At 37.7% G+C, this 16,062-nt stretch overlaps 1 protein-coding gene across 3 annotated transcripts in view; it reads left to right on the top strand.

The window, feature by feature from the left end:
* CCNY (cyclin Y) overlaps positions 1 to 16,062 on the top strand; it is a 117,980-nt gene that overhangs the window by 90,187 nt on the left and 11,731 nt on the right. For all 3 annotated transcript variants that reach the window (XM_042816712.1, XM_042816710.1, XM_042816711.1), the window contains exons 5-8: positions 1,593 to 1,628; positions 5,344 to 5,401; positions 5,498 to 5,617; positions 14,829 to 14,995. In XM_042816712.1, the coding sequence (XP_042672646.1) occupies positions 1,593 to 1,628; positions 5,344 to 5,401; positions 5,498 to 5,617; positions 14,829 to 14,995 (381 nt within the window). The remainder of the gene's footprint in view (positions 1 to 1,592; positions 1,629 to 5,343; positions 5,402 to 5,497; positions 5,618 to 14,828; positions 14,996 to 16,062) is intronic.

Raw genomic sequence — 16,062 nt, forward strand, 5'->3', positions numbered from 1 at the left:
GTTACCTGGAGGTCTTCAGAATGAGTGGGCTGGCAGAATATGGTGATGGAAAGCTACATCAGCTGCTAGGTAAGGCACCCTGAATGCTAGCTGAACCAGTGCATGAAAAGCAAAATAAAACTTGGGTTTGAGTTAATCTATTACAGCTCTGAGAGACCTTCAGATTCTGGTATAGATTTCTGAAGAGTAAATATTTTCCTAAACTGAATTTGGCGTTTTGTTACAAAAGCAACAAAACGGGCAGCAAGCAGAGCTCGGCATGTATTTTATTGTGTCCACTTTCATAAAATCAACTGGAGCTGCAAGTTTGTCCCTGGGAGCATCATGTAAAATTAGATTTTAGGACTAAATAGTTTTCAGTCAAATTAAATTCATTCATAAATCTGATTTCTGTGTTCAGTGAGGATTGTGTCTTTCTTGAGTACATGGTAATTTTTAATTTCTCAAATATATGTATGTAAAAAAAATCAGTTGTTCTTTTAAGGGGCTTTCAGTAGGAAAGAGGGCAATTTTGCATCAGTGTAAGACAAGCAATTCACAATGAATTTGACAAAACAAATTATCCACATATAGAATCAGTGAACTCTCTCCCCATTCCTCGTTAGTTTTTGCTGGATTTTGCTTTGTTAGAGTAATTAGGGAGGCTGCTCTTTGTGCTAACTTTCTTTGAAACCATATCCTTAGTGAAGCAGATACCCTACAATAAAGCTCAAGGTACAAGTTGGAAATTGGAGAATAACTATGAGAGGCCAAGTCTTAGTTTTCTTCAGTCTCAAATGTGAATGCAATTAGTTGTATATATAAATAAAAACTTAACTTTCTGTCAGTATAAGGATACTTTCTGTTTTTGTGCAGAATACATGCAGAGGTATTTAGGTATATGATTGAGAGTATGGGAAATGCATAATGCAAGAAATTATTCAGGGAGTCTTCATTCACAAGTTGAAATGAGTAACTCGATGCCATTAAAAGTGTAGGAGCTCAGTATTTCAGTTTCCCATGTGAGTAACTACATAGAAGGAGCCAGAACTTAGTGCATTTATACATAAAGTCAATATAACAAAGCCAAACATTAGCCAATGGTAATGAACATTTTTCAAGGTAGACTTACGACATTATCATAGACTCATCAAGTGGTTTGGTTTGGAAGGAACCTTTAAGATCATCCAGTTCCATCCTCCCTTCTATTAGCAAGGACACCTCTTGCTGGACCAGGTTGCTCAAAGCCCCATCCTTATCAAACAATAAGAGTGAGTGCCCAATGCTGGGTTGCTCTTCCTTCAACCCTGGAAATAATAATCTTTTGCTTCAGAGTGGAGGTGTGCTTTAAATAGAGGTTGCGCGTGACTTGGTATATGGAGTCTGAGTATTTTGTAAGGTAGTGAAAATAGTGTAAGTAGTGAAAAGGAAGCACTTTGAGTGTGCTGGACAAATATTCTAAATCTATTTACTACTTTTTTTTCTGGCATCTAATAACAGACAGAAGAAATAAAGCATTTCATTTTTTTGTCATACATTCTGCTAGGTTTTTATTTTGCGTATAAACATCACGAATAATATATGAAATATTAACTCTATATTTTTCTTTACAGTGTAGCTCTTGCAATTTATTACCACATCAAAAACAGGTATGTGTACTTGTACTGAAGATCTCTAATCAAAAGAAATGAACTTCTGAAACCTGAAAACTCTGTGCTTTGTTTTTTCCTGGAAATGTTTTAGTGTAGTTTTTCTGTTATCTCCCATGTTAGAGAAGAGAAACATATTCTCCAATTTTGCTTAAAGGAATAAAAGCTAGAGGACTAGGCATCATTAAAATCTGCAAGTCCAGTTTGCATTCAAAACCTCTGATGATTCAGTATTTGATATTATATGTCCTGACCATTTCTTTGTTCATACATGTTGCAATTATGTTTAGAAGAAATCTTCATAATGTCTTTCAGGTTTATTTTTTTGGGCTGTGCCTTTGTAAAATTAACTGTGTAAGTCTTCAATCAGTTTAATAGATTTTAAAATACAAGCCATTCATTATACAGTAAGTGTGACAATGTCAATCAATATAACTCAGGATGCTGCAGAAGTAGAGCAGGTCCTGACTTATCTCTTCCAGTGCAGCATGTTTCAGATCTCTCCTCAAGTTGACTATTAAAACCGAATAGAAAACAGGTTCTCCAAAAAGGTAACTTGGTACATGAATTAACACTGTGCTTATTGAATTGCAGTTCTGTCTCCTAAATTCCATGTTGTCTTGATATAATAAGTCACCATATCATAATATCCTCTGATTTTTTTAAGAGATTTGTATGAATACTTCCAGTGACTTTTGTGTATGTGGCTTTGCAGCGTGTCTTCTCAGTGATCTTGGCTTAGATCTCAACAAACCGACTTACAAGTTTTTCTTCAGGGCTGTGAGAAGTTCAACTAGAGCAAAGGGAATTAGTCCTAATTTTAAAATTAAGCTGGTGCGCCATTTGGGACTGTGTTTGAGGTCCCTGGCCACACTGCATTTCTTGAAACAAAGCTGGTGTCTCAGAAAAGAAACCTTTAGAATTGCACAAAGTAAGAAAGGTTTAGGGCCCTGCTGAAAGCTCTTGGAAGACTTTCCAAGATCTCGGTGAGCCTTGGACTGAAATATAGCAATCTGTAAAGCAGAAGTTGAAATGAAATATTTTTTCCTTTTAATCTAATTTCCTAGGAAATTAAGCATTAATGATTGTGCTTGGTTTACTTGTTCATCCATCTGTGCTTCCCTCTTTCCCTTTCCTTCCAACATCTCTGGGTTGGTTCAGCCGGCTCATCAGTTTTATGTATGCTTGACTGACTGACAGAGATCCCAGAGTTAATCAGGTTCTAAAGTTTTGGGGAACAGTATTGTAAGTGCTCTGTTAAGTGCTGTGCCAACTCAGTAAAAAGCTCAGCAGAAAGGGGCACGATAGAGACTGCATGTGGGTGAGAAACTTCAGCAAGAGCTCACTGTCAGTCAGGAGGAAATCCAGAGCCCAAGGAAGCCAGGCCCGCTTCCTTCTGATTTCTGACTCTAGTAAAATATGCACATTCATAGTCTTATCACAGAACCTGATGCAAGTTTGACCTGCAGCAGTTAGGCAGAGAGGGCAGATGTGAATAACAGAGAGGATCATATGTTCGTGACACGAAAACAGATGTGTTCTGATTGTTATTTTCTTTGAAAACTTGCTGTCTGTCTTTTCACTTTTGGGAAGGGGAATTTATTCAGCAGGAACCGGTGGCTGCTTCTCACCTGAAGGTCCTAGGTGCAGTGATGGGATATTTTGTAAGCAGTGACACAGTGACCCTGCAGCAGGTGCTTGTACGTCAATTAATGACTGAAATGAAGGTTGTAAAACAACTGTTCTGTCATCTCTCATTTAGGAATGGAGAGAACAAGGTGATAACAGGATGATAACAGCACTCGTTTGTGTATGCTGCTGAAACAGCAATAGCAAAACATATGTTCTGTTTCCTGCCATTATAGGCCAAAGGAAGTTGTTGACGTATGTGGTAGATTTGAGTTCGTTATGTCTGGGGAGCAGTGAAACCACTGCAGCCCTAGAGTAGGCTTAAAGTTCATTGTGACAGAAAACAAATGGAGCACCTGCTTTGCCAGAGACAAATTATTTTCAGATAACAATTATCTGTTTCTCCTGTATGCTAAGCAGAAAACAATTTTTTTTAGTATTGTAAACTGTCACCAAGCCCAGATGCAAATTTTCAGAGAAACTATACATGTGTGTCATATCTTCTCCACATTTTGATTGTGACATTCTAGTTAGCATTCCTGCTTTTCCCATTGTCTCCTATCACTGTTACACTGATTGACTTTTTCCAGCTTTTTTCACACTACCCTCCAGCTGGTGGGGGCTATACATAGCTTGCTTTTGGAAGAATTTGCTAAATAAATAAGTAAATAAGCAAAATAGGATCCAGCAAACTAGCAGTAAAAAAAAGTTTAGATCAGTTAGTTAGTAGATAATTCCTTTTTGAAAGGTAAAATGAATTTCTTCTGGTGAATAAGGTGCAAAACCACTTTTTGGTGTGATAGGTTTTTGTTATGACAATCCAAGGTGCCTCCTCAGTGTGCAGCACCTGCACGTGAAAAAACGAAATATGTTTTTTTCTGTCTTCTCACAGTGAAGAGCCATAGCATGCTATAGCACAGCATGGATTCCAGAGGGACTGCTGCTGCATTAGGGGACTTGCACTTTCACGTAGGGGTAAAAGAGTCTGCCCTAACATCCTTGCTGATTAGGAATTTTGAACTAATTATCTCAGTCTGCTTGCTGGTTTAAAGTTAACTACTCCTTTTTAAAAGAACATTGCTGATTTTCAGCGTGAACAGGCTTTAGAGTAGAAATGATAATGGTGTTCAGATGCTGAACTTCAAGTCTGTTATCCACCAATGAGTACATTTCGTAGACATGAATGTGTTTGTAATACTCATGTTTGTGTGCTCTGTGATTTATGTGCTGGTGATAAAGACAAAAAACGTATTCAGAGATTTCTCTCTGAAGACTTCTGTGACCAGAGGATGCAATAAATAAAGATGGTATTGTGTTAAGAAAGTCACATGCATCTGTCCAGAAAGTGTCCAGTTCTAACTGGCACTGTCACACCACTCGCTTTTGAGATTGTTAGCATTCCTGCTGAGGTTACACACAGCAGAAATTTTAAATTGCTTTCTGGATGCTAGAGGGGAAGTTGCATCCACTTTCATGTTGACCTTGAACAACACAGATCTGAGAGAAATTGTGAATTAAGTCAAGGAATACAAGTGTTATTTTGATAATTTTTTTTAAAATATTTTTTTGTATGCTTTCTGCTTTCAAAAATCATTAATAGCATAAGGTCTTCTAAAGAAAGGAAATTGAAGTACATTTATTAAAGAAGGTCTGAGTGTAAAAATAGTGTCGCATATTTGCTAATGTTTGTGGCCTTGGCAATAAAGGAGGAGGAGAAATTAATTAAAAGAAGAGATCTGGTGAGGATCAACAGGATGAAGTCAAGAAAGGAAGAGGAAGCTGAGTTAATTTCATTATGTTAGAAGTTTATCGTAGCACATCCTTGTGCTGTGAAAAAAGCCTATAATAGAGAGTGCAAAGGCTTTTTATATTTTGGGTGTTGAAAATTCTTAGTTACTTTATAATGTGGATTTCATATTACATGTGAGCTTTATGATGGAGTGTGTCCAAAGTCACATTTCTGCAGCATTTCTAAGTACCTCACAGCATAGGTAGCATTGGAGCTTTAATGATACACTTGCATCTGTGAGAGCTGTGTGTTTTTGTGTTCTGATAATAACACTACTTTGGTTTTAATACTTTTTAGGGATACAGATGGAAGAATGCTCTTAGATATTTTTGATGAAAACCTTCATCCCCTTTCGGTGAGTTCATTGCTCTCTTTTCCCTTTTCGTGTGAACTGCCTCTCTCTCTGCTTCGTTTTGTTTCCGTCACTTACTTGGAAGTATTTCTTCCTTAGAAATCCGAAGTGCCACCAGATTATGACAAACACGATCCAGAGCAGAAACAGATTTACCGCTTCGTTCGGACGTTGTTCAGTGCTGCTCAACTGACTGCTGAATGTGCCATTGTCACCCTGGTGAGTGTCTGTGAGGTGACATCAGCTATCTAACAGACTCAGTTTTGTTCCCAAAGCTTCCTTTGCATGATTTAATAGATGTAGGTGTTGCCAGGGGAATTTTTCTCACCATGGAGACCAAAGGAATTTCTTGATGGGAAGAGATACTGCAGTTTATTTTCTTGGGGAGGGTAACTGATCAAAGAAAAGGTTGGATAACATGTGACACAAAAGCTGGGACTTCATCTTGCCTTCACAGAGCTATAGCATTACAGGCCACCAGTGACTAATGGAAAGCACAGGTGGCAAAAGCAGTCGGGACAGAAGGGAATGTTAAAAGCAGAAATCCTTCCACTTTGGGGGGTTTGTTGTGTATTGCTGTAATTCCCAACAGAGAGTCAGGGAACAGCTGTAGGTAATCTAATAGCACTAGTAAGAATTGGTGAACGGACGAAGGATTTGGTCAGTGACTGAAACATTAGTGATGGCTCCTTTTTTACTTTCACTGTACTTGTCTTTCAGGACTGCATCATAGAATGGAACAATTGTGCTCAGGGCTAAAGTGTAGCTACTTAAAAATAGCGCAATACACAAAAGGCTCAGATTTTCAGCTGGTGTGGATCAGCATAGCTATGTGGATTAAAGGAGCTGAAGTGATCTCCACCAGCTGAGAATTTCTTCGTTTTCCTGAAATTTATATCCTGTCAAATCTCTTCAGCTTTCAGGCACAGTTTTGGCCACGTCCTTGAGTCAGAAATACTGCAATGTGTAGTCTTCTAACAGCTTTTTGTGCACTTTGGATAGTATAATGGGAAATTGGAGAATGTGGATTTTGAAAGCAAGACCTGCTCCTTTTCTCTGTTAATCTTAGAAGCCAGGAGCATGAAATTTAGTTGTCAGGATTTTCTCCTTTAGACAGTCAAAATGAGGAGAAACAGGAATCTGAGGGAAACAGGGCAAGAAACACCCCACAGTGCTCCACCCTTACATTTTGGAGTATTACTCTACCTCGTTAGTTGACCTAGCCATTACTTGTTTTCTGAAATGACAGTTTTTCTCTTTTACATAATTGCACAAAGTGCTTGTCCTTCTTTTTCCTCCTGAGCATTTTCTGCTGGAGGCAAGATGTGTTCTGTGAATCACTATGTTCTTGTATAATTTAATTATTCTACTGTCAAATACAGTGAAACCTTGCTGTAGTTATCTGTTATTTGATCTTAGGTTACTTGATCAATGAGGGCACTCTTTAGTAGAAAGGAAGAAGGCTTTTTTTAAAAAATAACAGTATCTTCCTGTCTTTGCAATACATGGAAAATTCTCAGCCACAAATCTTTACCCATGCGCGTGTTTGAGTACCTTTCATTTGCAAGTAGTTCCTTGCCTCTTCTGTTTCTCATGTGGCTTCCTTGTGAGTTACAGCTTTTGCTGTGATCTACAATTCGATACAAATGTTTTTAACTTTTGTCATACTGCAGTTCCTGTAGTTGTTAGCAATTCAAACTTCAGCTGGCTTGTGTTTTTTACCCAACACTGATACCAGGTGTGTTGTTTTATAATGTGATTCTCAAAGTGGCCATGCAAGATGTTGGCAGGTAATTTGGTGTAGGTGATCAACATTACTGTTCTGCTATTATTACCCATGTTTTCAAGATAGTAGTACCTGCCTGACCCCTTTTTCCAGAAAGTCAGAGAATTTTGCAAGTATGAAATTTTGTTCTTGTTCTGTTTCCTCTGTTCTTTTAGATCCCATTCCTTTATTTATTATTGTCATTAGAAAGGGCCCTAGAGACAGATCATACTGTTTCTGAAATGTTCAAATGTATAAATTAGTTGTCTAGAAAACAATCAACCCCCTCTTCCCCGTAGCATTTCTGATATCTGAATAGTGTTGATAGCCCTATTTATGAATCCTCCAAATGTTATCAATTTTGATGTCCTGACTGGAGAAGGAAGGAGCAGCACTCACTTCTGAAGCCTATGTTTTGCCATAGTCTGGTCATGCGTTAGAGGGCAGTATGATACCCCGTCTGCCACTTGTTCCTTGGGGGAGAGCTGCCAGAAGGTAGGAAGTATATCTGTGGAGATCACAATACATTCTGAAATAGATGCTACAGCTATTCTGTTTCATTCTAATTATTTTTAAGCCGTCCTAACCTCCATTTTTTTTTACTACCTAGACTACCTAAATTATTAGCGTAGACTAAGAAGTGTAGTTGGATGCACTTGTTGTCATCTTGTATGCCATTAGCCAGGCAGAAGGAGCAGTTAGAGCTGTTGTGTAGCAGTCTGTATGCAGCACAGGAGCAGGGTAAATGTGATTCTCCAGACTATTAGATAAGCTACTCTCCAGCAAAAAAAAGTCAGCATCATATTGCTTTAAGCACTTAATTAAAATATTTCAATTAAAGCCTTGCTGTTACAGCAAAGCCAATTTATAATTAAACAAAAGATTTAATTTTCACACAGCCTCCAGGGCTGCCAAGAGGTTTCCCATATTGGTAGGTGAAAAATTAAAATCTCAGGTTGAAACAATTAAATATGCACATAATTTATTTATAAAATAATAACTTAAGAATAATATTAGTTTAATGATTACTTCTGTTGCTGATTTTTGTCTTGTAAGAAAAGGATTTGTCGCAGTGAACAGCTGAACTGAACTCTGTGACCTGACTTAGGGAGAAAACCAGTGCTTCTACCCTGATGCAGAGTATTCCCCTCCTTGCTAAAACTGAGAAATGCCTCATCTGCAGTATCTCCTTGCACTTACACTAGTGGATTAATTGGATAACAAATAAAACTGTGAATAGTAATGTTATCCGTAACAGCATGAAAACAATGCAGTGTTATGTGACAAGAGAATTGAATATTTGCTCTCTGCTGTTCTGTTCTGTGAAAACAATACAATTTAATTAGCTAGACCTGAAGAGAATGGTCCGAGTTTTCTGCTTTGTCTTTATGTGACTGTGAGTTTTGTGCAAGTAGGCCAAGTCTAAGTCACCAGAGAACTTCAGTATGCTTAACAGTTTCAGAGAAGTTACGTTTTGCATCGGCAAATACTCTATAGACTCAGCTTATATATGATGATATCTAAATTCATATAGTACGTGATCTGAATTACTTTTGCCAAGTTCAGAGAAGAGTGTTTTGAAATATACTGCAGAGTTCAAACTGTGACTGAAGGGATTTGATGTTGGGAAATTTGAAAATTGAAGTACGTAACATTAAACTCTCCTTATGAAAAACCGGGATTTAATTAATCCAGCCAGATGTTCCTGGCTCTTATTGTACTCTCCAGTCATGTTTTTAGCAACTACAGAGAGAATATTTTTGAACTAATATTGTTAAACTATGTGATGAAAATTGTAGTATTTGAGGATAATTTTCTTTTCTGTTTATTTGGAGGGAAGGAGGAAGGCCTTAATGGTTTCCTTTCTCTGGATTGTTTTTGTCTTTAAGTGCTGATAAAGTATCATTTTTGCATGTTTTATTTAATGAAGAAAGAATGAGTTTCTGGTTTAAAGAAAACAAAAGAGTAAAAGAATGTTATTAGAGGCTTTAGGGATACTTAATTTGTAGCAGAGGTCCTTTTCAACTGGCCCAGCTTAGCTGCACTCTACATGCAGCTCATGGGAGATGCACATTCCTCTGCAGACCTCAGAGTACTACAGGCAGTACTGTTTACTGCCGGGTTTGAAGGCTTTTTCTCTCCTTCAGTAACAGTGACCAGGCTGGGCTCCACCTTGTTTAAGAAACGTGAGGACAGTTGTGTGCATCTGTTATTTCTGGTTACCACCTTTTTAATTCTCCAACAGAAAACGACATTAATGTCAAAGAATGAATACTGATCCCAGTTTTAGGCTGGCCAGTTAATCTTGCCTAATAGTATGAGTGTATTTTACATGCATTACAGATGTTTGTTTTAAAATGAGTAAAGTAGGAGGCGAACCTGGAGATGTGTGATTTTGCTCTCAGTTCCATTAGTGCTTCCTATAAATATCTTCAATGCTACTTTTCAATTACTTGCATTTTCAGAGTTTTATGACTGTGTACATCATTGTGTTTCAACATTTGGTCTCAAAAATGAATTGGATGAAATTGCAAGGATGATGATGATGTGATGTCTTTTTCCACCAAATAGATGGAATCAGATCTTTATAGAACATTTTAAATGCCCAGCTGGGCAATTGAAAGCACAGTTATTTCTGGAGAGTCATGTTAGGGAACTGTAGAACATATGGCAATTTAGTGATTGGATTTAGAACCGTAATTTGACTGTATGGGATCCATCACCAATTACGATTTTTTTCATATACGTTTATTTTTAGTTTCAAGGCATTGTGACATTCTGAAGTTTTCTCATTAAAAAGACATGGCTGTGTATTTACTTTTACTTTTTAATGATGTTTTGGTATGGAAAATGTCTTAATTTAGTTATTCTTTGCTTCTGCGACTAATAATGTGAGTTACCTAGTGAGGTCATTATCAAGTTTAAATGAGAAAGTGAGGAAACCGGGTTGTTGCAAATAAACTTTAATTTTTGGGTTCTCAATTATGGAAGTTAAAATACCAGAAACATCATTTTCTGTCTGTCAGTGTGAATCTGCTGAGTTTTGATTAAAGCTGCTAGAGTTTTATTGGTAAAATAGAGTTTGACATAAAGTGATACCAGAAAAAAGTGTGAGAAAAGGTCATAGTGTACTCTTGCTGCTGTCTCAAAATTCTGAATTCTTCCACAAACACTAGCGACATTCTTTGGTGATTGCCAAGACTCATACTTGAAGAGAACATGCATCTTGGACCTCTGTGTTACACCATAGGAAACTCCAGTATTTCAGACAGACAATCACAGAACAATTTAGGTTGGAAGGAGCTCTTGAGGTCGCATCCAGCATCTGCTCTGAGCTTGGCCAGTTGAATGAGGTTACTTAAGGACTGCCCAGCTGAGTGCTGAATTTCTCTGAAGATAGAAATCACACAACCTCCACAAAAAACCTATTCCATTGTTTTATGAAGTGTTTTAAAAAAAAAAAAAAAAAAAAAAAAAAAAAGAATTAAGAGAATTACAGGATTTGGGGTCCTTAAACTGCAACTCCAGTGTGGGAATTTCAGTGGGATATTGGAGGTTGATGTTAAGCAGTTCCAAAATTAAGTAACAAAGAAAAACAAAACTTTGGAAAGTATCCCATACTAAGATTTTATTAAAACTTGCATGCTTCTCTGGATTATGAAATATTGAAATGAAATGATTTGACACTTTCATTTTTTGGTATATATCCTCCTGAATGGGAAAGAAAAAGATGTACACCTCCTCAAGTATTTTAACTTCCTAATTGAGAGTGTGGTGTAATACACAAAATATGATGTAATGTCCTCTGAGATGGAAAAAATGAAATGCTGCTTCACCCTAAAACTGATCTCCTCAGTGCAGTCTTTACTTTTTAGTTTCTTCAAATGAGTTTACATGCTGTTAGTTGGCAAGCCGTGTAACCAGTTGTCTGGTATCCAGAATCACAGGAAGGGGGGACATCCCACATACCTGGAACAGGTTGCATTCTGAGATTCTGTTACTATGGAGAAGACCAGATTGGATTCACCCAGCTGCATATAATTGCCCCAGGGATTAGGTGTGGCTCAGCAGTGGTCCTGCTGGAGCCGTATCAGTGCTGCAGTGTGGATGCCCTTGCTAGTCTGGTTAGCCTTGTGCCATTCTGCAGTTCTGTTTCTAGAAAAAAAAAGCCTCCAGGCCTACTGTTGATAATGTATGGCTAAATGGTTGTCTACCATGCTATTCTATGTCCAAATCTTGGGAATTAAGATCAAAGGCATCCAGACTAGCTTAGCATGGAGTAATTTCAGGTCCAGAAGATTAATTAGCTCAACATATTTGCAGAAACACATCAAATCTGTACCTCTTCTGAACCTGAAATGGTTTTGGAAGCCGTTTAATTACATGCCTGTGGTGCTGCATCTAAGCTAATGAACCTCTCCAGACTCTGAGCCAATTTGGGAATATCTATACCTGCAGAGTGGTAATTATATTTAATTAGGAGAAATAAATTCTCATTAATTCAGATAAATGAATTCGTAACAAAGGCAAATTGTCTAATTGATTTCACTCATGATTAAATGATCATTTGCTGACATTACAAGTTTAAAGGTCGATCATTGTAAAAATTAATTATTAAAAAATAAGAATTAAAAGAGTGCTCTTCTGAAGTCTTAACTCTATACAGGTTATCTTCTGAAATGTGCATGAGTTATTATGATGTCTCTAGTGAGGTGCAAGTGCTGTCCATGGAAAGCTGTTGAGGGCTCACAATTGCATGTAATGTATGGTTTATTCCAAATACAGTGAACTTATAATGGAGGCATCATACTGTTGGGTACTGAGTTTTTAATGGTAATGTATCGGTGGGCCACTGCCCATTGGTATTTTCCAGGTCAGAACTGCACTTTCATTTCAACTAGGAAATTAAATATGTGACAATTGAGTATTGAAGTTTTTAGTGTTGTTGGTGTTCTTTGCGAGCTGAGAAAATTCAGAACAATATGTTAGTTGACTGGAACCAGTGAGAGTTTCTCTTTGTGTCACATCAGTAAACTTAATCATTTAAATAGTGCTGTTATCGCTCTGTAAAAATCTGAGAACATGCAGTCACAGAAGTTAGTGAATGATGACACGTGCTGTGAAAATTGGTCTTGGAAGCTATTAAACTGTTTGAGGAGAACTAGAGGTTGGATTAAGGCAGAATTAATCTGTCATATTTTTTGAATTTAGCTTTCAGATATTTAGAAGTACTCACCAAAGCTCACTTTGAGAAGAAGCACTGCAAAGGATGAATTGTACAGAAAAGTGACAGCTTTAAGGTTTAAAAACAGTTTGAAGGTTTAGATGCACTCCTAAGCATGAATCCAACTGTTAAAAGTGTGAAGGCAAATCATGGATTTTTTAAAAATATATTTATTCTTGATTCTCAAATCTCTATTTATTATTAGTTCTCTTCAGAAGTACTTGCTGAAATAATCTAGAGATGAAATGAGGCTTTTGAACTCTTAAGTAGAAGTTTCTTTCATTGCCTTCTGAGCCTTTTGATATTTCAGCATATATGTAAATTTCTACCACCATCCTGAGACAGGACTTACAATGTTCTTTTCCACAATGGGCTTTTAAAATTCAGCTTTGTTGTGTGACCTGATAGCAGCAGGTCCTAAAGAAAATCTAGAAAGTCTTTTGCTTTTGAAAATTGAGTGAAATTCATCACAAGACACAAATACATATTAAAGCATGAAGTAAACACAGAATCCCGTGTCTGTGGTTCACACCCCATGTTTAAGAAAATGAGCCCCTGTGTTTAAGATGTTAATGTGTGGACTTAATTGCATAACTAAGGTGAATGCAAGCGGCGTTTCCATGTATCACACTTAGCATTACAGGACCAACGTTTCCAGAGATTTTTATTTTTTTTTTATACTTGCCATGGAGCGTACCTGCCTGCACACAGGAAGACTCGCTTGCTTCTGTCAGCAAAGCAGGTGGTCTCTCCCACCAGCCACACATTTGTTTGGGATGAGCAGCAGAGTGACTGATCGCCCACCAGCATTCTTCAAATGGGCTGAGAGCCACCTGGCCATTCTCCAAAAGTCTGTATTGATTCAGCACATCTTTGCAGCAGCCAGAAGGAGCAGTCCTGAATTAATGCAGGATACTGAGCACACAGCAGGCCCTTCTTTCTCCGTTTTACCTATCAAGGTCAAAATCATGGTGTTCACGCTGCTCCTGTGGCCTGGACCAGGTATACTGAAATGCTCTGAGATAAAAACAAGGGTTGGCTGTTCCCTTTGTCATGGTGAGCTGGTGTGTGTAGGAAAGAGAGCTTGCCTGTGCCTTTACTGCTTTCACAAAGGTACCCTACCTGAGTAGGGCAAAAGCCCAGGTATGTTCCATCCTTTCCTTTGCCTGTGGTTCACTGTCTGCAGAGCCATCTGCTTCCCTCTGACCTGCAACTAGAGCAGTGGGCTGTAAGGAGGACAGTGGCTGTACCTGAGGGATTTGAGTGAAAGTTGAAGAATTAAACTATTAGGGTAGCATAGGCATCTTTGGAGACTAGTCCTACCTTGTGCTGAATTGTCACACTATCTGAGAACTTCAGTAAACTTCTGCAAGCATTTGCTGCAAGATAAGCTTGAAAGGTGAAATTTAAGCAGCTTGCATTTACAGTAAGGGGTCAATTTCAACATTGCTGTAAAGCAAAAGAAGTTAATCTTCATTGCCCTACTTTGAGCGGCAAGATACCGCAACACTTCCTACTTATGAAGCTCCCTGTGTTGGTAGTGTGTATTGCTTTATACAAGCATTCCACTTAACTGGGACAATTCCAGGAATTGTTAGCTCATAATTCAAGGTGCAGTTTTGCTTGCTAAGTTGAACAAGTATGTTTGTATTAATAGCAGGGGGTTTACACAGGCTGCCTAAGAAGCAAAAGGCAGCCTTTGGAACAGGCCCATGAAGTTGTTGAACTCTGCTGAGAAGCATTTGCTGCCTTTTTACTGAGCTTTGAATTTCTGTGGTTTTTATACACATTTTTGGAGCACTCCTTGGAGAAGTGAGTCTTCTGAGTCTCCAGTGCTGTTCTCACCTCACACACTCACGTACATTTCTCTGAGTTTCTGTCTTGAATCCTTGTGTTGGAGTGACCATTTGTTTATTTCTTGGGACTTGGATGATCTTGCTGGTCTGCTTAGTGATATTTTGCACAGGATTGCTAGAGGGACCTGCATGACATGATACCATATCTGATAACTGTTTGGGAATTAGAGCCAGGGTTGTTTATATGATAGCTAATAACTACAACTGGTAACATACATGTGCCTTCCACATTAGGTGTTAACATTTTATTTGTTTATGTTATTATTTTAATAATTTATTTAAACTATAATTTGAATTTATTCAGACATCCAAATATGTTAGCAAGAGTTACAGACAGAAAAATAACAGATCTGTTTCTGGTATTATGGTCAGAAAGCAGAGGTCAACTATAAAATGTATTTATCATATTCAAGTCTTGAGCTTGGCATAAATGTATCTGTTAAACCTACAGCTTTTATAAAAGAACTGTCTTGAGACCAGATACTGTTTTGAAATTGCTGTAGTGGGTTTATTAGAATAGTTTTCTTAATCTTTTTTGCTTTTAAGTAGAAATGGAAGCATCTTGATTTTAATGTGTTTCCACAGGTATATCTTGAAAGACTTCTAACTTACGCAGAAATAGATATTTGTCCAGCAAACTGGAAGCGAATTGTGCTGGGTGCTATTCTGCTGGCATCCAAGGTTTGGGACGACCAAGCGGTGTGGAATGTGGATTACTGCCAGATCCTGAAAGATATCACAGTTGAAGACATGTGAGTCCAATGTGTTTATCATGTCCATAGTCTGTGTGTATAAGGGGGGAGAGGAAGTTATCTTGTAAGTTATATAAAGGTTGTGTGTCTGCATTGTATCTAAACGAGGTAGATGCTGATATAAGTGGCACAAGATCTGCTGGAGAGTTGCTTGCATAGAAAACATGAACTGTTTTGTTGTTGTTTGTGTTAAACTGTATTTTACTGCTGGATGTTTGCTCACAGTGAACTTGCAGAATATTGAAATCTATGACTTGAACAACAAAAAAGAAAAAGGCAGATGAACCTGCTTGTCTTGAGTTTAGCAGCTTTTACAGTAATGTTAGTCCTCTGCACAGCAGATCAATGTGTAAGACAAGAAAAAGATTTGTTCCGATCCTAAAATCCTGTAGATGGGCACCCACTTACAGCTGCTATTACTCAACCTTGAAATGATCACTCACATATATCTGCCATTATTCAAATACTCTTTTTTCCATATCCTGCTCAATTTGTTTGCAAGATTTATATATATATATATATATATATATATATATATTTTAATTGCAAAGAGAAAATTCATTCTGGTAACTTTTCCTTTTTTTTTACACAATGGCGTTCTTAAGAAATGTATTGTAATGGCACATACAGAGTTACAGTATTGCCTAGATACTTTCATTACTTGTTATTTTAAGAGTATACTGCAACAGTAATAAAAGGAACTGTGATAAGAATAAATACAATTAAAATCGTAATGTTTACAAATACTAAAATGAATGCTTATCCCATTCAATTATCGAGTACTTGTGGTCGGTTGGTTAGTAGGCATTACATACATTTGCTGAAGTGCCCGAATTTCAGGGCTGAGTCACATACCATGCACCAGCTCACAAGTGCCCTTATCTGAGTTAATGAGAGTGCTTCTAGAGTGGCAGAAGCTGGAATCATGGTGCTGGAATCATAATGGTGTGGCCAGATTCCTAAACAGGCCACAGAGTAGTGCCTTCAGAGAGTGATGGTTTGAAGCTACACCTGCACTCCATTTTCATAAGGACTAGTGACAGTAGAATGATGGAAGAGATGGTTTT

The sequence above is a fragment of the Centrocercus urophasianus genome, unplaced genomic scaffold (genome assembly GCF_019232065.1).
Source record: "Centrocercus urophasianus isolate 14NV4802_14NV808 unplaced genomic scaffold, USGS_Curo_1.0 seq_16, whole genome shotgun sequence".
Taxonomy (NCBI): domain Eukaryota; kingdom Metazoa; phylum Chordata; class Aves; order Galliformes; family Phasianidae; genus Centrocercus; species Centrocercus urophasianus.